Source organism: Apis mellifera, linkage group LG2 (assembly GCF_003254395.2).
Source record: "Apis mellifera strain DH4 linkage group LG2, Amel_HAv3.1, whole genome shotgun sequence".
NCBI classification, from domain to species: Eukaryota; Metazoa; Arthropoda; class Insecta; order Hymenoptera; family Apidae; genus Apis; species Apis mellifera.
The window spans coordinates 8,129,905-8,155,839 of record NC_037639.1 but is presented as its reverse complement, the minus strand read 5'-3'; the positions used below and the strand labels follow the sequence as shown (position 1 = coordinate 8,155,839).

General features: G+C 19.9%; 6 protein-coding genes across 11 annotated transcripts; 2 read left to right on the top strand and 4 right to left on the bottom strand.

Annotated features, from left to right (window-relative positions):
- Window positions 1-2,163: 2,163 nt before the first annotated feature.
- LOC412780 (transmembrane protein 8B) lies at window positions 2,164-6,334 on the bottom strand. Of its 3 annotated transcripts, XM_396233.7 has the most exons (13): window positions 5,946-6,334; window positions 5,385-5,556; window positions 5,082-5,295; window positions 4,883-5,010; window positions 4,526-4,809; window positions 4,159-4,430; window positions 3,935-4,063; window positions 3,645-3,850; window positions 3,349-3,506; window positions 3,038-3,270; window positions 2,712-2,906; window positions 2,493-2,633; window positions 2,164-2,413 (listed from the first exon to the last, which is right to left on the bottom strand). In XM_396233.7, the coding sequence occupies exons 1-13, from the start codon at window positions 6,025-6,027 to the stop codon at window positions 2,222-2,224; spliced, it is 2,406 nt and encodes an 801-aa protein (XP_396233.3). In that variant the 5' UTR covers window positions 6,028-6,334; the 3' UTR covers window positions 2,164-2,221. The 3 variants fall into 3 exon arrangements, with proteins under 3 accessions (XP_396233.3, XP_006564293.1, XP_006564295.1); XM_006564230.3 differs by lacking the exon at window positions 5,946-6,334 and having other exon boundaries at window positions 5,393-5,531; XM_006564232.3 differs by lacking the exon at window positions 5,946-6,334 and having other exon boundaries at window positions 5,082-5,155; window positions 5,385-5,524.
- Window positions 6,335-7,958: 1,624 nt separating this feature from the next.
- On the bottom strand, window positions 7,959-10,603 carry LOC413023 (transmembrane protein 39A). Of its 3 annotated transcripts, XM_006564228.3 has the most exons (8): window positions 10,521-10,603; window positions 9,720-10,038; window positions 9,437-9,576; window positions 9,265-9,363; window positions 9,043-9,152; window positions 8,696-8,948; window positions 8,336-8,543; window positions 7,959-8,234 (listed from the first exon to the last, which is right to left on the bottom strand). In XM_006564228.3, the coding sequence occupies exons 2-8, from the start codon at window positions 9,978-9,980 to the stop codon at window positions 7,980-7,982; spliced, it is 1,326 nt and encodes a 441-aa protein (XP_006564291.3). In that variant the 5' UTR covers window positions 9,981-10,038; window positions 10,521-10,603; the 3' UTR covers window positions 7,959-7,979. The 3 variants fall into 3 exon arrangements, with proteins under 3 accessions (XP_006564291.3, XP_026294825.1, XP_026294824.1); XM_026439040.1 differs by lacking the exon at window positions 10,521-10,603 and having other exon boundaries at window positions 9,043-9,149; window positions 9,720-10,228; XM_026439039.1 differs by lacking the exon at window positions 10,521-10,603 and having other exon boundaries at window positions 9,720-10,227.
- On the top strand, window positions 10,580-13,175 carry LOC100576274 (zinc finger protein 32). Of its 2 annotated transcripts, none has more exons than XM_006564229.3 (3): window positions 10,580-10,598; window positions 11,820-12,035; window positions 12,207-13,175. In XM_006564229.3, exons 2-3 carry the CDS (start codon window positions 11,820-11,822, stop codon window positions 13,074-13,076), a joined length of 1,086 nt encoding a protein of 361 aa, XP_006564292.2. In that variant the 5' UTR covers window positions 10,580-10,598; the 3' UTR covers window positions 13,077-13,175. The 2 variants fall into 2 exon arrangements, with proteins under 2 accessions (XP_006564292.2, XP_003250445.3); XM_003250397.4 differs by lacking the exon at window positions 10,580-10,598 and adding an exon at window positions 11,323-11,592.
- A 1,608-nt stretch (window positions 13,176-14,783) lies between these two features.
- On the bottom strand, window positions 14,784-17,119 carry LOC413933 (8-oxo-dGDP phosphatase NUDT18). The gene is made up of 4 exons (XM_397372.7): window positions 16,871-17,119; window positions 16,061-16,589; window positions 15,291-15,396; window positions 14,784-15,159 (listed from the first exon to the last, which is right to left on the bottom strand). The coding sequence occupies exons 1-4, from the start codon at window positions 16,971-16,973 to the stop codon at window positions 14,920-14,922; spliced, it is 978 nt and encodes a 325-aa protein (XP_397372.4). The 5' UTR covers window positions 16,974-17,119; the 3' UTR covers window positions 14,784-14,919.
- A 437-nt stretch (window positions 17,120-17,556) lies between these two features.
- LOC724553 (membrane-bound transcription factor site-2 protease) lies at window positions 17,557-20,200 on the top strand. The gene is made up of 6 exons (XM_006564227.3): window positions 17,557-17,737; window positions 17,918-18,193; window positions 18,449-18,799; window positions 19,088-19,246; window positions 19,340-19,597; window positions 19,696-20,200. Exons 1-6 carry the CDS (start codon window positions 17,663-17,665, stop codon window positions 20,062-20,064), a joined length of 1,488 nt encoding a protein of 495 aa, XP_006564290.2. The 5' UTR covers window positions 17,557-17,662; the 3' UTR covers window positions 20,065-20,200.
- On the bottom strand, window positions 20,069-21,656 carry LOC550665 (transcription initiation factor IIA subunit 2). Its single transcript, XM_623060.6, has 4 exons — window positions 21,373-21,656; window positions 21,008-21,112; window positions 20,770-20,899; window positions 20,069-20,637 (listed from the first exon to the last, which is right to left on the bottom strand). Exons 1-4 carry the CDS (start codon window positions 21,442-21,444, stop codon window positions 20,606-20,608), a joined length of 339 nt encoding a protein of 112 aa, XP_623063.1. The 5' UTR covers window positions 21,445-21,656; the 3' UTR covers window positions 20,069-20,605.
- Window positions 21,657-25,935: the final 4,279 nt, after the last annotated feature.

Genomic DNA, 25,935 nt, shown 5'->3' with positions numbered 1-25,935 from the left:
GATATTATATTCATTATGTTATTATATAAAATTTTACATAATTTAAAGTAAATATTAAAAAGTTCGTTTGGTATGTTAATTAATTCATTCAATATAATATGAAACAGATTTGCTTATATTTTTTTTTGTGTGTATAATAAGAAATATTATATTATTTATATTTATTTTGAATTTATGATAATATACTTTCAAGATTATGATTCTCCTTAAGATTAATAACCATTCTATATTCTTTTTTGTTTAAAATCTTTCTTTATTTTAAAATGATATATCATAACTCTCTTAAAGATTTGCATTATATGAATTTTTTTTTATCAATCATCCTGCCTTTTTTAATAGTGTAAAAATAAGATTTATAATATGAGGCATAGGATGAAAGAAAAATCTTAGATGGCACTTTACACATTATGAGGTATTTGAACAGTAAAATAAATATTTTATCTTAATAATTTATCATATCAAAATGAAATCATATAAATATATTTAAAGTTTGAAATATTAAATAATTAAATAATATATAATAATAATAATAAATTATATTCTTTTAAATCATAAAAAAAGTTTTATGAATAAAATATTGTATGTCATATAATATAAAAAAATGAAATTATTTTATTTATTATAATAAAATTAATATATTATAATGAAATTAAAATATTGTAAAACTTATATATATTTTAATTTATTTATAAAATATTTTAATTTATTTATAAAAAATGTAAGTGAATCTTCTGTATTAAAACTAATTAACTTTGAGAATTTTTAACAATTAGTCAATGTTCATATAATATCTATAGCAATTGATGATTTTTTATTTACATTTTTCATTTAAAAGTTTTTAAATAATAGGAAATCAAATAATATTTATTTAAAATAATTAAAATGATTATTTTTATATCTTCTATCCAAAAGTTTATATATTAAAAAATTATGAAATTGCAAATTCAAAAATGTTCAACTTTTGAATATTATTTTCAAATAATTTATTTAGGCACAATATTCATACTTTCATTCTCTAATATGCTATTAGTATTTTTTATTATATTCTGTGGTCCCTTAGACGACTAAATATAAAAAATAAATAATAATAATATTAACGTATTAACATTTAACATATAACATATGTTTCTATTTTATTAAGATATATTGTATTATATTTTCATATTTCCCAAAGTTATAGTAATTATACAGAACATGCACATGATATATATTATTTATTATATAATAAAATATATTTTAAAAAAATAAAAAATAAAATGTAATTAATAAATATTTTTGAATTTATTTTATTAATAAGAATATATATAGGATAATCTATGCAATTAATATTTTTATATACTATTATATACTATATACTATTAGATACATAAAATGTATAAATTATATAAAAAATAATTTTAAAAGAAATAAATTATTTTAAAAAATGAAGAAGATGATATATTAAGTACTTCCAATTAATATGAAAATATTATATATATATATATATATAATATATATATATATATATATATATATATATATTATCATATATATATATATATATATATATATACATATAATTGTATTGATAATGTGATAAATTTATAATAAATTTCTCTTAAAAATTCTATTATATTTAAAAAAACTATGAAATATAAATATAAGATGCAAATATAAATTTTAATATTAATGTAATAAATTCAGTAAATCGTTACTAACTTTTAAATGATGTCATTTAATAATATTCTACTTTCTAGAAAATATATATGTTATTTTATTTTCCTGATATATTTAATATGATATAATATAATCTCTAACAATAAAAATATATAAAAATAATTTCATTAGAATTATTTATTATATTCTAAATAATAAATAATAAACAGTAATAATAAAATAGCACCATTTGTAAGTTTGTTCAGTTTTTACAATCAAAATAGTTGTATATTATATTGAATTATATAATCTAACATAGATTATCCTATAATTTCTTATACATCCTTACTTAGGAACTATAAAATTTATACATAAATATTTTATGTACATGTATATATGATACTTGTACATATACATTCATTTTTAATTTTGATTATTATAATATATTATATTATATTAAACTATAATATTTATATTATACCTTTTTTAATCTTCTTTTCTTTTAGAGAAGTATTATTTTGGCACAAGTAACTTAAATAATAATATGTATTTGGTTTATTTGTTTTACTAATTCTTATTATAATTTTCAATTTGATGCAATTACTAAATGTTCTTGACCATTTGTTATTGTAAAAATTGGACTACTTGATGGATCTTTGTAATCAAGTAATTCACTATCATAGCTGGTATCCGAAGAATCAATTTGTTCTAATCGCGATGGAGGTAAAAGAAATATCAATGAGATAGCTATTATTATATGCCATGCACTATGGACATACTAAAAAATAAATAATTTGTATAATATCATAAATTATTTTCTATTTTTTTTAATATTTTATACTTTATATTATATATACCTGATAATTGGATTCTGTTTCAACTAAAGAAAAGAGTAGTAAACCTATAATTGCAAGTATTAAACCAGCTAATAATTTTGAAGTGTTAATAGGTTTTTTCCACTTTTTAAAGTGAAAACATCGATAAATATATGTCCCCATCTGAAAAAAAATATATATACATTTTCAAAAAAAAAAAAAAAAGAAATCATATTATTATAAATGTTTCTTTTAACTTACTGGAATCATAATAGCCATTCCTAAAGGTACTAATATACTAATAAGACTTGTTTTATTGGATTGAACGCCAAAAGCTATAATGAAAACTCCAAACATATGACATACAGATACAAAATGAATCGGTAATTCAGCCATTGCAATAAGTGTTACCCAAAATGCTAATATACTTGAAAAAAAATCACTGTATTGTAAAACCTGAAATAAATTTAACAAAAATCTTTTATGTGTAATATAAATTTTTGAAAATATTATTTTATGAAAATGTAATTTTATTTTATATAGTTGCAAAATAAATATATGAAACAATTTTAAAATAATTTACGTACTTCATACTTTGCAATGCAATAAGTCATAATATGTTGATCACATGCATGATACATAGAGGAAAAAAGCATAGTTGCTAAATATACTAATCCTTCAGTATATAATCCACGTTTAACAGCTAAGTATATAGCAGGTATAAAAAAACCATTACTTAAAGTAAGCATCAATGTTGTTATGAGAAGAGAAGATTCAGAATTAGCACTAGTAGCATCAGTGCAACCCCATCCTTTATATCCTATGTAATATATGGCATTATATATATTTAAGTAATAATTACATAAATTACAACATTAAATATGTTAAATAATTAAACCTTCAAAGCATTTACACGTTGTATAATAAAGAATATCACGATGAATTTCTTGACAAGTTCCATGGTGACCACATGGATAATTTCCAGGAAATACACATTGTCTAGTCCTTATATCTAATGATACTAAAATTTCTTCCATTTCACAATTCACTGGTTTTCTATTTAATTAACAATATATTATTTTGTTTTATTATTATAAATAAAAATAATTTGTATATATAAAATTTATTTTTATTAAATATATATATGTCTAATATTTTTAATATTTAATAAATAATATAACAACATAATCTTACCCATTAAAATAGCATGTTGCATCTAAAGTAACATACCAAGTATCTGGTTGTGGATATGGAATCAATAAACTTCCATCATGTTTATCAAATGAAGATAAAATCATTGACATTCTTGAATTCTCACATACAATATTATTCTTAATTCTATTTGGAATCCGTCCACGCTGAATACAAAGTATAACTTTTACTAACTGCTTTGTTATTATCTGAAAAACATATAATAAATTATATAATATATAATTTATATAATAAATTAAATAAAAAATTATAGTAAAAGTTTTCATCATTACTTTATCCATTTCCAAATGAGCACTTATATCAAGTGTACCACCAATATCAATTAATGGTAAAATATTAAATTGTGTAATTACTGGATGTATATCAGTTAACATCACCCATGAAGTTAACCATTCTCTACCCTGAAAATCATATTTTACATGCATATAATTAATGTATTTCTTATATTTATTATTAGTTACATTTTTTATATTTATATTTATTATAAATTTAATACCTGTAATAGATAGGCTCCTGAAAATGTTTGTGAATGTTTAATTCTAACAAGTTGATATCTTGGAATACATAAATCATCAAAATTTTCATCTAATACATGAAATTGATTTTTGAAATTATTTCCATTATAAAATGATTCATTATTTTTATTTTCATTATAATGCAAATGATTTGTTAAATCTTTCATATGCAATTGAGCTAATGCTTTAGAAAATGAAGGTGCATCTAAATATTGTTTTATAAAAGATTTTTCTGTTATTCTGATTGGGCATTCTGTAAAACAAAATATAATGAAAAAGATATATAAATTTCATATAAATTATATAATTGAAAATAAATATAATTAAAGATAAAGATAATAAAGTTACCAAAAGTAACTACTTTGACATTTACTTCAATAATACTATCTGAAACAATCATCAAATAATAATAACTATCTTCATAAGGAGAAGATTCTATAAAAGTATATGAATCTAACATAGTTAAATTTCTATTTTCAATTGGTTGAGAATGATTAAAAACAGGCAAAGAACGTCCTTGTAGAACCATATTTTTTATACAAGGTTCATGTATATTATGAAATTTAAGCACAGTAAAATTACAACCCCAAATGTCTAAACGAAAATTCCAAGTTCCTGATGGGATATATATCCTAGATAAAAATCCAATATATTAATCATTTTCAAATTTTGTTATGAACTGCATAAAGAAATTATATTCTTTACTTGTAGTAAGAAGTAGTTTCTTTTGTTCTTAAAGTTTGTTGATAACCAATAGGAATATTTTCAATACTATTAATTTGTGTCCATATAGCTACCGAACCTATACTATAATGACATTTATGGCCAAGTCCCTAAAATATAAAAAATTGTAGAATTAATATAAAATAATTATATTGAAGGAAAGATAAATATCAAAGTATACCTGTTGCTGAACTTTTTCATCCCAATGAGATAAATATGCTCCTACAAACCAATCACCAGCTTCTGGTCCATAAACTGGAACAATTGCAGTTGTTTTTGGTTCAAATGTTGTAACTGTAGAAACTATAATAGTATGATTACGCTTGGGATACATATTACTAGGAAATGTATCATTATTTATAAATATCACAGGGTAACTACCCCATTGTAAGTATCTAAAAATTATTAGAAATGAATATTACAAAATAAATATCATATTATATCTCTTATATATTCTTAAAACCAAAAATAAAAAAATATTTACATATGTACATTTCTTTCTAAGCAATCTTGACCATCCATAAATGCTGCAAATTGCCAAGTAGCTCTGAGTACTTCTTTTGGAACTGTGTAATGAAACATAACTACATCTGAATAACTTTTAAAAGAATGTAGTAATCCTTCTTGACTTACTTCTGGCATAATACATTCTTTAGCTATAAAAATAATTTTATTTATAAATTAAACAATATATATAATTATAAATTAAATTAAATATATAATATAAATATAATATAAAACTATATAAAAATTATATATAAATATAATAATTTCTAATATATAATTGAATATTTACATATATAATTATATATATAATTTTTAATAAGAAAAAGAGAAATATAAAATCATTTTATAATAACTATAACTATAACTATAAATATAACTCTTAAAATATTATAAAAATATATATTATATATATATATAAATTATAATAAAGATATAAAATAAAAAAAAAATTAAATTACAAATTTAAAAGATGAAAAGAAATATTTAGAATATATATATATGAAAATATATGAAAATATATGTATATGTATAAATTTACCTGGAAAAAGTAATAAAATCAAAAGAATGTGAAATTGTAGAATTATGAAATATCGCCTAGAAAAATAACATATTGGAAGCATGATAACTTTTTTGACATTACAGAAAAATGGAAATTTCTTCTGATTAGATGTCTCTATTCACTTTTTATTAATTATCAATCATTTTTGTATTCCTGTGATGATTTCTATACATTTTGCACAGACAATAAATATCTGTGACTATTTTGCAATATTTGCGCGTTTACTCTTAACAGTTTATGTGTTTCGATCAGCTGTAGTGGAAAACATATAAATAGAAATAAAGAGTGGAATAGATATATAGTGATTTTACCGACAGACTAATACATCTACGTAAATAAATAATGTTATTAATCAGATCACAAAAATATATTTACTAACAAAAAAAACAAACTAATCATTTGCAAATTTATTTATATTTTCTATTTTTATTTAATCTTTATACAAACATATTCGAAAAAGAATTATTACTTATTGATATATATATATTATAATTTTCTTATATTAATTTTAATTTCAACATATTCATCTCAAAAGATAAAAAATAAAGAAATTCATAAAAAATTTGTTTCTTAATTTTTGTCAATAAATATATTAAAAAAGATAAAAAAAAGAACGAAATAAAAAAGGAACTTAATATAAAAATTGAGTTTAAAAAATTTGAAATAAATCAGAAATTTAATACGAATGAAAAATTTAATAAAAGTTCTTGTATTTGAAAATAGAAGAATTAGAAGAATTGTACCATCAATTCAATTATATGTTTATAATATAAAATTAAAATTTAAATAAAAATTTTGCATCGAAATTGAAAATTTTTACGTATAAAATATATATTTTTATGATATATAAAATTTGAATAAAGATTTTTATTAAAATTTTTAATCCATATGTCTAATTAATACAAAAATGTTAACCAAATCAATATCATTTTTTGAGCGCATAAGATTAGAATAAATATAGATAAAAAAAATAAATAGTTAAAAATAAATATAAGATAAATTTATGAGATTTAATATCATTTCCAGAGTGCCACAAATAGAAACTAACATAAGTAAGAAGAGAAAATAATAAGAAGGATAAAAATACAATAAAAATTGATGGTTCATGCCATCTCTTGAATATCTCTTTAAAATCAGAGTAAGTTCTAAAAGTTTTCAGAAGATATCACTAATTTTTAATTCTTAATCTGCTTATCTTTGACTTGAAAAAATATTTTTAATATTTTAAAAATGGTGTTAATGATTAATTTTTGTTCTATTTCTATTTTTTTCTTATTATTCGTTATACTATTCTATTTCATTTGTGGCATTCTTGAAACGATATTAATTTCACAATTTTTATTATATCTATTCTTCTTTCATTATTCTATCCATTACTTATATATAAATGCTATTGTGCAAATTTATGCACAAAATGTACTATTTAAAAGCCATATCATTTTCTTAATTGCATCTTTGTCCAATATATTAAAAATCTAAATAAAATCTATTTGTTCTGATTTTTATATTTTTATATGTTATACATATATTTTATATTTATATTTATATATATATATTTATAAAATATTGTTATTATCAGCAATTTTAATAAACATTTTTAAACTATTTCTATCTTAAAATTCTATTGCCGGTTTAAAATTTTCGCATCTTTTCGGAAAATATTTCTGGAATGTTAGATAGTTTTTCGACTTGTAAAATGACTTCCATACCAATTAGAGCAGAAGATTTGATAATAATATGAATAATGAAATAACCCATAACCTCGATAACAATTACATTATAAAATTAAATTATATTTCTCATGTATATCCGAATTATTGTATATCCATTATTCGGAACAGCAAGAGTATCTTTACCAGGGGAATTGAAATTACTTTTAATTTGAATTTGGGATAAAAATTCTAAAAGAATTATTATTTAAGATTAATTAAAATGAAATAAAAATGGTAAATTAATTAATATTGAAAAATAATATATACAATAACACAAACATTTTTTAAAAATTTGTTTTATTTATTGTACATTAGAATTTGCAATCATTTGCGATTTTTCTTGTATTATTTGCTCAGCATGATATACTTTCCAACAAATAAGGTAATCTCTAGTAATTTTAAATAAAGTATAATAGTTAATCAGAAGAAGTAATGTTATTGATAATACTTGATACCAATCAGTTGTGCGTAATAAAATAAATAATTGTGCACACACAAGAAGAAGCTGCAAGCCCAACATTGAGCAAAGTAACATTGTAGGATTACTAAATAAAGCCTATATAAAATAATTAAAATATTAATTTACAATTTTTAGTAGATTCATAAATGTAATTAAAATAAAATTTTTAATGAAATAATTTAGTGTTTATTACATACATAAAATCTATAATGATTTGAATTTCCTGGTTCTGCCACAGTGCATAAACCTTCTGAACGATAGATTTCTTTGTTATGTCTAACAACTGAACCATGAGGCCATAGCACTGAATCATTCCAAGCTTGAGCATAAGTGTGACTATTTCGATTTTCAATTTTAACCCATCGACCAAGATGTAATGCTGCTCTATGTAAAACGTCACAATACCTAAATAATTACAGTATTCATCAAATTTCTGGAAATGAATTTTTTAATACAACATTCATATTGTACATTCTTACAACAGAAATTGTTATAGAATTTATATAAAATATAAGTTTATAAATAAAATCATATAATAAGATCGTATAAATATATACCTGACAGGATAAGCATGTGTAAAATGAGCACTTATTCTTTCAAGCCAAAACATAATAACATGTTGCACAACCCATGAAACATTAAAATGTAAATGTTGAGGTACAAATATAATGGGTGCAATACCACATACATAAGCACTACTAGAGGATGCAAATAAAGCTCGTTTTAAACGACGATTAAAATCAGATCTTAATGTTGAAACTTCTGCTCTGATTGCTGATGCATTTAATGAACAATTATGTAAAGGTTTATCTATAAAAAAAAATCATATATTTTGTATGTATAAATAAATCAATTTAGAAATATAATAATAATTATAATTATTATTAATATATAAGATATATACCTATTAGAAATTTTGTTTTTTTTTCATCTTTGCTATATAAAGGTATTGCTGATATATCAAAAAAAGGTGCTGCACTTATACCAAACATTACAAAATACACAGATAAACTTCTGAAACAAAGTATAATAAAAATTTCTGATATTTCACATTAAATATATTATATATATAAATTAATATAATGCATTATAATGAAAAATTATAATTTAATAAAATAATACAAACGGATAACATAAATAAAAAATTTTCATTGAGTTATGTCTTTCAGCCATATGATAAAGACACCAACACAATATATTCATCACAATGATTAATAAGGTTATCCTGCAAAATAATATTTAGAATTATTTGAAATACAAATTTATATATTATGTATTCAATTTATAGTAAAATATACCTCATCATTTTTTGAGCAGTAGATAACCAACGAATTGGTGATGAAATATCAATAATTCGACGCAATAAAGAATAAATAAATTGTCTTGCTACCATAGTTATAATAAATATAAGTAAATAGGGATCTATTAAATAGAAATTCTGAAAATTAAATAAAAATTAATTATGTTATATTTATTTTATTAATATATATAAAATAAATATAATATAATATGAGGTAAAAATATGAAAAATATAAATTTTGATTTGAATATAGAATATAAAATAAATTTTAAATTACATACCATACTATAATTATTGTAAGAATGAGGTAACCACCATACAGTTCTATATAAATTAAGCATTTGTAAAGAAGTTGCAATAATTGATACAACTAAAGATAATGCTTCAAATGATAAATGACCATCCACAGGTACAATTGGTATAGGTACATGTTTTGGTACCAATGCTTTTATTCCATAAGGTTCTTCTGATTTTTTATCATCTGCACCACTACCTGCTGTTCTTTCTCCACTATTACTTCGAATACCATTATTTGAAGACATAGTAAAATTAGTTTGAGTTTTAGCTTGTCCATTTCTACTAGCTGCATTACGTCTTCCACTAGGCATAATGTATGAGTTTACATTTCAGATATTTATTTTAATTTATTTTAATTTTTTATTACTTTTATTTGTATCTAATTGCTTTTAAATAAAAAATGGTATTTATAACAACATAACTGGATTTAATAGTTATTAACAAAGTATTTCAATTTATATTTTTGCACAATTATAGGAAATATAATATTCAAAATCTATATATATATTATTTATATATATGTATATAGAATATAATTTTTGTCTACTTAAATTTATATATATTTTTACATATTTTTAATTTTCTTTAAGAGTATTAATGTAACATTATTTTTCATAACAAAAGAAACACATAAAAATCAATAATTCCTCATATATAGAAATTAATCGATACAAGTGTTTATGTTTTTGTTTTGTACACAAATAAAATATATATATATATATATATGTGTATATATATATATACATAGAATTTATATATAGAATTTTACGATACTAGGATCTTACTAAGTTTGTAAAACAAAATAGAATTCTTGAAGTGAATGATGATAAATACGATAATAAATAGCGCACTCTATACGGAAAGTGAGTAGATTATAAATTTGATTAAAAAAAATATATAATTATAATTACAAATATTATTAATTTATTTATATTATAAATATTATTAATTAAAATTATTAGATTTGAAATAAACTTTCACATACGTATTCTTTTTTTATAAAAATAACAAAAATAAAATAATTAACATTTTAAAATATTCTTTATAGAATGAATATTTTTATAATATATTGTAGATAAAGAGAAAAAAAAAGATACTATTTATATATTATTTTTATAAACATAGTTAAAAATTATAATTTAATCAAATATTAAATTAATAAAAATAATAGACATAAAGACATTTTACAAATAAAATTATAAATAAGATATGAATGTATATATTGATTTCTTGATTTATATATTAATATTTATAAATATTTATATATTGATTTTTTATTCACATATATTACATATATTTTATATTTTATTGATTTTATAATAAATTTTATATAAAAATTTTTAATTTTAATTTACTTGAAATTGAAGTCTTAAATGAAAAAATTTTATTTTTTTTAAATTTATTTTTTTATATAAAATTATTTTTTATGTGATTGTATTATTTGTTCTGAGATTTAATGTATATATTAAATCTATTTTTAATTTAAAAGTATTTAAAATATTTAGTTAGATGGAAAAGGTAATAAAATTCAAAAATTAGTAATTTAGCCCTCCAAAAGATAATAGTTTTCCTAGATGGCACTGTTGATGATATAAAAAAATTTACATTATTTATGAAATAAATTGAACTTTTCAATGTAATAAAACAGCCCTTTAATTATTTGATATATTGATATTTTACAAAAATGTTTATAAATAACTATTTCTTTGCACAAGATACATATAATAAATAAATGTGTTTAAGTGACAGTGTATGTCAGTCATGTTGTTTGTTTTAAAATTGATTTTTTGACTAAACTATGAAGAATTGAAACTTATAGCGCAGTGATTATTACTTTTAAAATATCTTTTTTTAAATGTATGTGTATTTTATATAAATTTTAAATGTTTATTTATTTGTCTTGCAAATAATTATTCAATATTAATAATTTTGAATTTCTAATTAAAAAAATATCTTCTCTTTGAAATATAGCCTTTTTATTTTGATAAATCAATTAATAAATTAAAATTCTTCTAATTATTTTTAATAAATAATATAAAAATATTATTAATTTTAATTATTTTTTAATATGTGTACATGTATAGATGTTTCATCCTTTACAAATAAAACATGAATGTATGAGAATAGAAGATGTTAACTCTGATGATAAAGTTAATGTTCCAAATAATTCCAAATATTCATTTATTGAAGAAGATTATAAATATAATGAATTATCACAATTTTGGAACCATACACAGTTATCTAATGAAATACATTCAAAAAATCAAATCCATGGTCAATGCAGTTTATTTCAAACTGAAGTGAGTTTAATTTCAATAAATATTATAAATATTTAAAAATATATAATTTTATTTAAAATTATACATTATTTGATTTATTAATTTATTAAATTTAAATAATTATAAATATAAATTTATATAATTTATGCAATATTCTATTAAGAAACTAATCATAAATGTTAAATATTTTAGGAAAATAATTCATTAGCATATATGAAAAATTATGTACAAAATAATACAATTTTTCAAGTTAATCAAGAAGAAAGTTTGAATCAAATGAATCAAAGACATCATATAGATATGACTCAAAAAGCTGAACAATCACAATTTTCTCACATTAACAATATACAATCAACAAAATTTGTAAATCAAATAGTAACAATTTCTGAGCCTATATCTCCTACAAAATCTAATCGTCCTGGAAGACCATCTAAAAATTCTTCAGAATTAAATATAGGAAAAAAACTTAAATGTCAATGTGAAATATGTTTTAAAGAATTTGGACATAAAAGTAACTTATTTATACATATGAGAACTCATAATGGAGAACGGCCTTATAAATGTAATCAATGTGGGAAATGTTTTACCCATAGTGGAAACTTAGCTATTCATATGAGGACACATTCTGGTGAAAGACCTTATGGTTGTCAAATATGTGGAAAAATGTTTAGTCATAGTGGAAACTTATCAACACATTTAAGAACTCATTCAGGTATAAAACCATATAAATGTGCTGTATGTGGTAAAGAATTTAGACATAGTGGAAATTTATCAATTCATGAAAGGATACATTCTGGAATTAAACCATTTCAATGTAAAGTTTGTGGAAAAGACTTTTATCATAGTGGAAATTTAACAACTCATATGAAAAAACATATTATAAATATTAACACTAACATTAATCAATATGATAATGAAAAACAAGAAATGAGTGGTGCAGTAAATCTTAATACAACTAGAAATTCATTCAATAATTTAGCACTAACTCAAACTACTGATATTAAAATAATGTCTAATATAAACAATATTGTTCCTATAAAAAATGAAAGTAATGATGAATAAACTAATAGTAAACTATTCTAACACAATTAAAATTTTGCCATCAATAAAAATTTTAATATACTGAGTATAGGATACTAATATATTAATGATAGTTCAACTTATAAATTTATTTTATAACTATAATTACTGTAAAAATGTATTATCAGAGTTTAAATTTTGTAATAATTATTATTAACATCATATCAATGATTATGAGTATATAAATATATATTTTTTTATATGTAAGTTTTATATTATAAAAAGTAAGACCTATATAGATAATATATAATATGTAATCATGTTAACTATATGAATATAATTAAAAATATGTGCAATTTTATATAATACATTAAGCATTTATATAAGTTTATTTACTTATATATATATATATATATATATATAATTTTTTATTTTATTATTTATGTATATGTGTAATGCTTATTCAAATATTAAATATTTAAAAAACTCTCATTATATATATTCTATTTTAAAGAATGTAATATGAAAAATATACTAAATATATACTTTTTTGTACAAAATTTATTTTTATTATTATTATGTATAAAAAAATCGAAAGTATACTAAAAAATTTTGTATAAATAATTATATAGTAATTCTGTGATATTTAAAATTTTTATATTTGATATAAATATTTTATATTCATTCTTTTGAGATATCCTCTACTTTTTAATAAAATATTAAATAAATTTCTATAAAAATTTTGATTTAATAATGTATTTAATAATGTATTTATTTATGTCATATACAGGAATTATTAAATTTAATTACTAATTAAATTAAGTTATTAATATTTTATATAATTAATATAATAATATAATTAATATTTTTTATTTCAACTATTACATTGTTAATAAATAATATATATACCATAAAAAATTGTTTACTATTACATAAAGATCTCAAAAAAATTAAAAAAAAATGTTATTTAAGTAATATTAAAAATAATTTCAAATTTTCTTGTTATTAAATACAATACATTTCCATAATATAACATATATTTAATATATATATATATATATATATATATATATATATATACACACTTATTACTATTAGTAATATTTTTTGAGTTTAAATATAACAATTATTTTATAATTTTATATATATATATATATGTATATATATTTTACATACATGTATTTGGAATATTTCTTTGTAATATACAAAAATAAATTTCTATAATGTGTTTCAATTTTCCAATTTTTTTAGATTATGATTATTTTTATAAAAATTTTTACATAAGTCTTAAAATTGAAGTAGAGATCTTCAATAATTTTTGGTAACAAGTGGAAGTTTTTATAACTTCTTTTTAAAAAAATAAACTAATATATATAATTCATATATAAGTAATTAATATGTAATTAATAAGTATTAATATGTAATATCATATTATGTAAAATTAATTATTTAATTAATATTATAAAATTTTAGAAATATTATGAAGTCAAAAAAATTATATGTTATTATTTATTTTTGTTAAAAAATCATTGGTATAGACTAGGAAAAATGTAAATCTATGACATAAATATTTTTTAAATTAAAAATTGTTAGATATTTCTAATATGAGATATCTGATTTGTGTATATGTATATATAAAATTATGTGCATATGTGCATGTATATATATTATTTTGTTTCCAATTACAAAATTTACAATAAGCAATAATTAAAAAATTATTAAATATATTTTTGGAAATAATTATAAAAATTTAATTAAATGCGCAATTTTAATCAAAATATAATGTGCTAATCCAAAATGTTTTTACTTCTAAAAAAATAAATTAAAATTTGAAATGCAATTATGTTATACACATCTAATGTGCACTTAGATTATATATATTTGATTATCGTATTACACTTAAAGGCACGGTCATATTTCGCGGTAATCGATGAGTGATGCTCATAGCAAGATTTTCGGGTAATTCGTACCAAATAAATTTTTCATTAGCAGGTACATTTTCCACAGGTAACTTAAATGATACTAATAATGTTAAACAAAGTCCATCTCCTCCTTGTCCTCCACTAAATTCTAGAGAAAGTACTCCATGTGGTTTATGTTGTGCTACTCCATTTCCAAATAATTCCTAAATAATTTATATTTATAATTTATATATTTTATACTGTTATTTAAATATTATTATATTTAAATAACAGTATAAAATTATTTACATTACATCAAAATAATATATAATATGTATTTAAAATAAAAATTTACCTTCATAAAATTATGTAGAGTTGAAAGAAGATTGCGATTTGGATTAATTTCACAAATTGGTAAATGAGATGGCATTGCATTTGATACAAGAATATGCAATTTATTCCTGTTGATAAAATATATTATAACATAATTATATATTAATTTATAAAATATTTTTATTTATAATTTATAAATAAAAAAATGATAAAATAATAATTTTTGATAAATATTATTTTCACTGCAATCAAATGTGTTATTTACAGAAAAATATTTTAAAGAAAATATTAATTTATTTACATTTTTTTATTAGTCAAATTTATAATTAGATAATTAAAATATAAATATATAATAATTAGTAATTTTATAATATATATATAAAATAATAAAATTTATACTATTATTATATATTATTATATTATGTATTATAGTAATTAATAATAAATCTAAGAGTATTAATTATGATTTAATTGTAAATTGTTAGTATTATGAGTTTTAACAGAAATGATAAAACTAAAAAATTATATTTATTGTTATAAATGTATATGTACAAGTGCATGTGCATGTAAGTGTACCTACTATACTCCAACCTAAGCCTTCATCCATATTCACAGTCATAATCAGATTGTTGCTGTTCTGTTATGAAAACTATCACCAGTGACCTTACTGAAAGCGTAAATACTAAAGAATCAAGCATAAGCAGTGATATACTTAAAAATAAATAAAATAAATTTCAAACTTCAGTGTAAAATAAAGTTAAATAAAATATGTTTCAAATGAATATAACTTACGTTGCTCTTTTTTTTGAGGTGATTATTAGTCGTAATAATAATTTGTTTAATGGTGTACTAATCGGCATTAAATTCGGATGTTTTGAAACATCTTTATTCATATAAATTTTACCTCTTTCTATCAAAGATACAATATCATGTGATCTGAGTGTTAAATCATTTATATTACTTATCCAACATGCTTGCAATGATTCTTTATTTGCTTCTTCTAATGTTTTCAATTTACCACCAATTATTTTGCCAGTAAATACAAATCGAAACCATGAACCAGTTGCACATTCTATTAATATCAATGTGTCTGGTTGTAATATAAGTCCTGTTTCTTCTAAAACTTCTCTTTTAATAGCATCTATTAAATTTTCATTAGGTTCAACTCGACCAGCAGGTAAATACCATTTTCCATTGCAAGTAGATTTAGCTTCTTGCATCATTAATATTTCTCCTTGATTATTTATTATTACTGCAGCAACAATGTATGTTACAGTTTTTTGACAAATTGGTATATAAGTACTAGATACTCCTGTTTCTCCTATATTTTTTAATATATGTTATTAATAATAAATAATGATTAAAAAAAAAAAATTAAAATTATCAAAAATTCATTTAAATCAAAATTAAATATATGAATTAAAAATTAAAAAGATTAAGCATTTTATAATTTCTACCATATTTTTTATTTATATGTTTTATAACATTATGCAAAATTAATATATATATATATATATATATATAAAACATATAAAATAATGTATAAAAATATCAATAAAATATCATTTTCGATATTTAATTATTTATAAATTTTATTTTTACCTATTTCATTTTGTGCGGCATGAATGGTTTCATGCATATCATCAATTTCTAAAGGATGACCAGTTAATAATAATTCAATTTGTTTTTCGATAGTTAACGACATGTCAGTATAACAATAATGATTTTAAATTATACACAAAATAAAAATTATTATTAAATATCAAATTATATATTAAATATCATATATCATTATTAATTTAATAAGTAAAGGTTATAAACAAAGTAAAAGTGATAATGATCAAATATAATCGAATGGTATTCTATTCTAGATGTATCTAAGTCATTATTATTCAGTCAGACTATTCTCATTTATATTGAATTCCCTATGTAATATTTAAAAGTTTTTTTATAAAATAATATATGTACATATATATACATAAATATAATAAAAAACAAAAGAAAATACAAAAAAAAAATAATATTTAATAAAATAAAAATTGTTTCAACAGATAGAAGAATATATTTATAGAAATAAAAAAATAAATAATAAATTTAGTTTATAAACAAGCTAGTTTACAAAAAGTTTTTAAATTATTATGTTGTATTACTTTAAAATTCAATGAATATTATTTTTAATATAAATGTAATTAGAAAAATAATAAATGCTATTATCTAGGGAATGTAACTGTCACAAAGTCATATTTTACTAGCATATTCGTATGAACTATATATATAAAAAATCAGATAGTTTTATACAAGTTATACGACCTGAAGTTTAATAAAGAAATGTTACATACGATACATAATGTAATATGAAAAGTGTTTATATAAAAAATAAAAAAATATTCGAAAATGGAAGTTTTAAATGTATTAATTATAATAGGTCTCATTCATTGTTCGCTATTCTTTTTTGACACAATTTTTAAGGTATAATTTATTGAATGTATTTTTAAATATTTTTAGAATTATGAAAAAATAAATATTTATTTAAATTAAATAATTAATAATTAATTTAAATAAATGAAATAATTATTTTGAAAAGAAATATTGATATTAATAATGATTTCAATTATATATTTTTAAATAATTATGAATTTTATTTTACAGACATGTTCACATTATCCTTACTTATATTTTTTGAAAAATACTGGTTTAGAAGTTCAAATATTACGAATAAAATGGTTTACTACAGCATTTAATCGTAAAATAATTAAATGGGGAATGGATCGTTCTAAATTTTGGACTGTTTGGTTTAATGCAGGAGTGATTGTTAGTGTTATTATTTTACCTATTGCTACAATTGCAATTTTAAGAATGACATTTAATATATGGACTAATGGACCATCTATTGATAATACTAATGAATCTTTATTAGAACCTATGGTAATTATAATTTAATGTAACATTTAAATATTTATTTTAATAAGATAATTTTTAAAGATATTTTTATAAATGAAATAAATTCTTATAAGAAAATTATATTTTAAATTTAATTTTTTTTTCAATTTATAAAAATATATCAAATATAAGTTATATTTAATAATATTTTATGTTTACTAATAAATTTAATACAAGATTTTATTTAATAAAATTAAATAATATATGTTTTATTAAATAATACATCTTTATTTTTTATAGTTACCTGGAATAGATGTGCCCTTTAATGAAATTGGATATTATATCATTACATTAGCAGTTTGCAGTATTATGCATGAGTTAGGACATGCATTGGCTGCAGCAAGAGAAGATGTTCAGTTATTTGGTCTAGGAATACTAATTGCATTTACAATACCTATAGCTTATGTACATATAAGCAGTGAACAACTTAGTTCATTACCATTAAAAAATCAACTAAGAGTTACTTGTGCAGGAATTTGGCATAATGTAGTACTTGCTACAGTGGCTGCTACCATTCTTATGCTTTCTACATGGTTGTGGGCACCATTTTATGCAGTGGGAAATGGAATTTATGTAAAAACTATTTTACCTGTAAGTTGATTAATCATGTATTTTAAACTGTCAAATTAATGTATATGAATTAATATAAATTATAAAATATATTTATAACATTAAAATGCTATAACTTATTTCATAATATATATCTATTTTTTTTAAATGCTGGTAATCTTCGAAACAATGAATATATTAATAATTTTTATATTTTATAAATTTATTGTTTAATGTAAATAAAAAAATTGATTAATATAAAACTAATGATGAAATATAAAATTAGAAATTGTAAATTCTTTCTATAAAAATTTACATATTAATTTATAGAATTCACCTGTATTAGGTCCTACAGGACTTCTTGAACAGGATGTAATATATGAGATAAATGACTGTTCTATAAAACATGCTGAAGACTGGTATGATTGTATATTGAATACAATTAATCAACCAGCTCTTGGATATTGTGTTAAACAATCATTTATTCAGGTAATATCTTTATGTATAATTTTTTTTAATATTATTTATTTTATTATTACAATAAATAAATATTTCATTTTTATATTTTAAATCAATAAATAGGAATATGATGAATCAATTCCATCAAAACAGAAAACTAATGGTGTTATTAATTGTTGTACACCAGATAGTGAAGCAATTGGAAATTTATGTTTTGAATATATTGAAGGACCTCAAGCAGCTCCTTTACATTTACCACCTCATTCCTGTCTTCCAGCTAGAACTATGATCAATCAGTCACAAAATTTTTGTCATGCTAGTTATCAATGTATATTTCATGATACTCATTGTTTAAGACCTTCCCTTGATAATATTACTAAGGTATGTATATAAGTATAATTTAAAATTAGAAAAATATTTAAATATTAATTAAATAAAATTGAAAATTAATTTATTTAACAAATTTATTTCTGTTGTAGATTGTTCAAATAAAAAGAAAAGAAGGAAAGGATGTCTTATTTTTTGGATATCCAGCAGATATTTATCGGACAATTGATGTATCTGATTGGGTACCTAAATACTCATTCTTAAATCCTAAATTACCAGAAGTTTTAACTCTTCTTTGTAAATACATTACGATATTTTCTGCGGGATTAGCAGTTATTAATATCGTGCCTTGTTTCTTTCTAGATGGACAATATATCATAAATATACTTATACTTTATTTATTAAATTTTACACCTCATAATAAGAATATTAGACAAACTATTATATTAATGATAACAAGTATAGGTACATTACTTCTTACTATAAATTTATTGTATGTACTTATGAATAAATTATTATAAATAATGAAAGAATATTATTAATTATTTAAAATTTCTATTTATAATACAAAGTACTGTAATTACATTCTTATATAGCCTTAATGCCACTTTGTATCACTTAAATATTCTAATAAATCTTACAGTATCGTTTAAAAAATTATTTACATCTTTGGAACAACAGATTGGACCACATAGAAAGATTATATTATACAATATATTTTTATATTTTTCAAGATAAGTTATAGTAAATATAATATGTAAAATCTATCCATTCCCAAGTAGGTACAATACAAAAATAAAGCTAATGCTAAGTTTTGATATGACAAAAAAGCAATTAATATTTAAATATCTATTTTTAACATAATATTATGATCATACTTTTAATGATATTTAAGATATAGTGTATAACAAAATTAAATTGTTATAAAATAAATGAAAATTATATATCTATATTGGATATATTATATGTATACTTTGTTTTGATTATCTATTATGAAATTTCTTTATAACTAGTATTTTTTTTATTTATAATATAATAATATATTCAAATATGTAAATGATGTTATCGCTTTGCTGCTGCATCTCCATCCAATGCTGTAATATAAAAATTCAATAATTATCATAATACTTTTTAGAGATAACTAATTTTTTTTTTTTTAATATAGACATATTGTAAACAAGTAATTAGATAATTATAAAAATAAGATTTCCTTATTGATTACTTACTTTTTCCATCACAAGCAACAATTTTAACTTTATCTACTATTGCAACTTCTTGAACTTCACGAAATTCAACATCATTAAGCATAAAAGTCCATACATTGTCACAAAATCTATAAGTATTTAATTTACCAGCCTAAAAAATTTAAATAATTAGTAATATTTATAAAAAATATATATAAAAAATTTAAATAATTATAATAATTATTATTTACAAATTATAATTATATTACCTAATATTTACCTTAAATGTAAGTCGTGATTTAACTCTAGTTGCAAGTGCTTGATTTATTGCCTTATCAAATTGTAATAATACTTTAATTGCTAATTGAGGTGTAATTTGTCCATACTATAACATTATACAAATTGAATATATTAGATTATACATACATTTAACTTATAATTAAAAAATTCTATTAAAAATTCATATTAAAATCAAAATTTATTATTTATTTTAAATTTAAGATCATGACATTATGTAAAGATATAATATCAATGAAATGTTTTATTTTTTAAATAAAATATACACAATAAATTCTACATAATAATAAAAATAAGATTGATTAAGATTGATTGACAATCTTAACCTCAATATATTTTTACACTTACTTGAATCAATTCATCCAGACTTTCTTGTAATGTATTACCTAATGTTGTGTTTCGATATAATTGATAAGACATTGTCCTTAATATAATAGGCACAATATTAAAGTAAATTGAGCTTTGATAATGCAACAATAAACCTCATGCGTAACGAAAATAGGAAACGATATTTGTTGATTAACTGTTGTTAGATAAAGTTGTACATTACTTGAACGATATTTATATAAATGAATTTGTAATAGTAGAAAATGATATTGCCGATTGCGATATATTTAAATTCAAAATATTGTTCAAAATTTGTTGTTTTCTTTAATACAAATTTTATATTATTATAATCATATCAAAATTACATTTATGCTAAAAATGATTTTATTTATCAGTAAGTTAATGTTTTAAAATATTAGAAAAAGATGTATAACATATCGTTTGATAGAAGAAATTATTAATGATAATTTATTTATTCAATAAACTTACTTAACTTTTTCTTTTTATATATAATTTTTAAAATTTTTATATAAAAGAATATTTTATAAAAGAAATTTATATTTTAACTATATAGTTTTTAGTACAATAATAATGACATAGACAATATACAAAATAGATATAGCATGTAATGTTTTTTCGTGTCTTAAGAATTTAGGGCATAAACATATGAATCTCTAGATATAAGTCCCTAGATATAAAATTCTTTTATATCTAGTCTATGTCGAGAATTATTTGATCCTCTTACCATTTTCATGTCACGTACAACATTATCGATTTAGTATAGAAAACAATAGTAGCGTTAATAGCGACTGGAATTAAAACCTGATTTCATTATTTTACGTTTAGAATTAACAAAAACATTATATTTTATAAAAATCTTATTATTATATTATACTTATTAATATATTCATTATATTCATATTTATTATATTTATATGCTTATTTTAAACTTATTAAAAAAATTTATTTAAATTATTTTATTTAAAAAATATAATGTATTAGTCACAGATAAAATTCACCTATGATATGAAATGTGAATCTATTCGATACTTCGTCTATGGTAATATATAAATGTATATATATGTAAATAATATTGCACGATAATCGAAAGTGTTTCATATTTTTTAAAATACAAAATTATTTTGAAAAAAACATTATATTAATAATTAAAATAAAGTAATAAATTTATTTTGTTTGATAATATAATTTATGATAAGTTATATATTTAATTAGTGTGAAATGCTGTATAATTTCGAATAATATTTTTTGAATGTATAATACTTACATATCATAATATATATAGATATAAAAAATTCAAGAATAATATTTCTACTGAAAATATAAAGTAAATATATTATATAAACACAATAAAGCAGTATAAGATTATCTTCCAATTATATATGCAACACGTATACCTTGTGAATGTTTAATAATGCTTAATCTGAAGATGGTCAATACGGTAGGTAACTGTAACATCAACGTGGCCTGTCATTGCTTATCCCGCGAATTTTCCAAGTAGACACGTGGTACAATGTGCAACACTGCAGTAGCCTGTTAGCTCCCCACCATTTTCTGCGCAGCAAATCAAAATTTAGAGAGCAATTTTAAAACTTTCGTGAAATGTAAGTTATAACGGTAACGCAGTTGGTTAGTAATGATATATCAATTAACGTGACATTTTTGTGTTTAAAAATAAGAAAAAGAAAATATTTGAACATTTAAAGTGAATATTTTTTGTGATTGTTTTATTTTTAGATGTGAAATATATTAATGGAATTTAAAGAATGCTATAATATTGTTTTTGATGTATTAAATGTATGCGTGCTTATTAATTTTGAATTTATTATGTCGTTCATAAGTGATGATTAACAATCGAATTTGGAATTTAATTGAGAAGTAAAGAAAGTAATATGAAAAAAGTTTATTAAAAGTTCATAATGGTATGTTAATAATTTATAATTTATGTTGGAAATATAAATTGCATAATAAATACTGGTTGTAAGAAATGCCAATGATATGTAAGATTCATATGCTAACATATATTTCATATTTTAGGCGCTATACAAAAAATTACATTAAATTATAAATCAAGAACAAATATAATTATCTTTCCTCGAATTGAAATTCTATTTTGGTAAGTCTTTTTGCTTCTATATATATAATTATTATATGTATTTTTTAAAAATTTATTTTTAAATAATCTGATGAATTAGCATTTTATTTTCTAAAATAAATTTATATCAAGTTGATTAAATTTTAAAAGGCGTATTGGATATATATTTTAAAAATATATTTTTGACAATATATATATTTTTAAAAGTTATAAAATTAGTTTTTTATTTGAGTTTTTTTTACGAGATTTCTCTCGTATACTTTTCTTAAAAAGTTAATTATAGAAAATGATACATAAAATCTATATTGTGCCTTAAATATTCTTTGCAATGAAATAAAATATTATTTGAATTATTTAATATTTTAAATACATTAAAATCGTAATATAAATTAAATTTTTGAATAATAAATATAGATTATTTTTTATAGAATTTTTATTTTATTGTAAGAAAATTGTGTCACTGGATTTAAGATTAATACGATCATTCATGTCTTAGCATCTTCTTATAAGAAGAAATCCTTGTCATCACAAAGTCTTTTGTATCGTGCAACTTTTATTAGACAGGTTTTTCTTTGGCTTTCATAATTTCTTAGATATTGTGATAAAAGTAATTCAGTTTTTTAACTTAAAGAATTTAAAAATTTTTATTCTTTTTTACTTATAATATAAATCATTATTAAAAATTTTTGTTAGGAAATTGAATATTACAAATTATGTATAGATAGGAAATAATTTTTGCTATTACTGATGCCACCATTGTGATATTGTTTGAATATATTCTATTATTTCTGATTATTTTCATTATTTTTTTATTCAAATTTCAAATTGTTATTATTTTTGATAATATATTTATTCGATATTTCCTTTATAGTTATATTACTTCTTTCTTTGTGCTGTTTCGATTTTACCAGAATTTAAATTAATAAATTTTACTCTCAAATGGAGCTAATATCATCAGTAAAGTTTTTATAAGTTATAAATTATAAGTTATTAATATTAATAAAATTTTTTTTCCACAATAATAAGTTTCGTAATAAAACAAATAAAATTTTGCAATTTATATGATATTAGTAATACATATTTATATATTTATAAACAATTCTATTATAATTCTATAAACTCTAATTTGTAATTTATAAATACATTAATTGATAAATTGATAAATTATTATGCAATATGACATATTGGTGGTAATAATTGCATGCATCAATTGTTTAGAATTAGTTTCTCGTGTTCATGATTATTCATGTCTTTAAGAATTGATAAATTATTGCAATAATGGATAAATTAGTTTTAAATTGTATATATATATACATAAACATATATATATATATATATATATATATATATATATATATATATATATATATGATATACAATGTTTATTTAATATATATATAAACAATTGCACTAATATAGTATAGCAGTGCATTTGTTTTTATTATTATTAACTACTAACATTTTTAATATTCAAGCTGTTTGATCACCATGAAAAATTTTATAACAGTGAATTGAGCTATATGAATTATAAAAAATAATATATAAGAAAAAGTGTAATTACAAAAATGTATCAATAATTTTTCTTATTCTTATTCGATCAATAATATGACACAAAAGTTTCTATTTAATAAGTAAGAATAAGTTTACTTTATTAATTCAGATAAGCAGGTATATATGAGAGGGGAAGTCTTTATTACTATCCAGCAAGTTTAGATGCCCAAGTAATTGCGGGTGAAAACTTCAGCGCGCGTGTAAAACTTTTCTCGGTAAACCGAAAGAAGCAGAAAGTCTCTTGAGGTGGAAATGAATAGATAGTTTCCATGAATTTAGCTCACGAAAATTGTATTCCATCCGAGTTTACGAATTTTATATTCCTTCAGATTTATTATTATCGCATCACTTGAAAATGTATCATAAGATTCAAATGATTCTTTGAGCATTCTTTACATTTGATTCAATTAAAGGTGTGAAATTTTTAATCCTGATCGCTTTTTAGTCGTTATAAAAGGTGTTGATCAAAGGTATGAAAAGAGTACTCGACTTTGATAGAATCTTCAGCAATATCGCAATATATTAATAGAAGTTATTTAAATGTTCCCTCGCAAATGGTTCGTCGTTTATATCTCTCTGTGTATATTGCATCGATTGAACTCTTCAGCGATTCAAATTGTTGATCGTTGATATTCGAATAAACCAACGACACGTACCAATCAGTCTTTCGCGCGTACACACAATTATCCACCATGTCGAGATTTCACAGGTTGAAGCGAAGTAAAAGTCAATTAAGTCGATATAAACCGTAACGAATGGTAACAATGGAAATAAAGAAACGAGTCGGACAAGAAGATCAAAATATAGCTAACAAAGAAGAAAATCGTAATAGCTTTTGAGATTAAAAAAAAACAACCAATGAAGAAAGTTTAATAGATTTTATCGTGATAAAATTTTTGAAAATAGTAACAAAATTATAG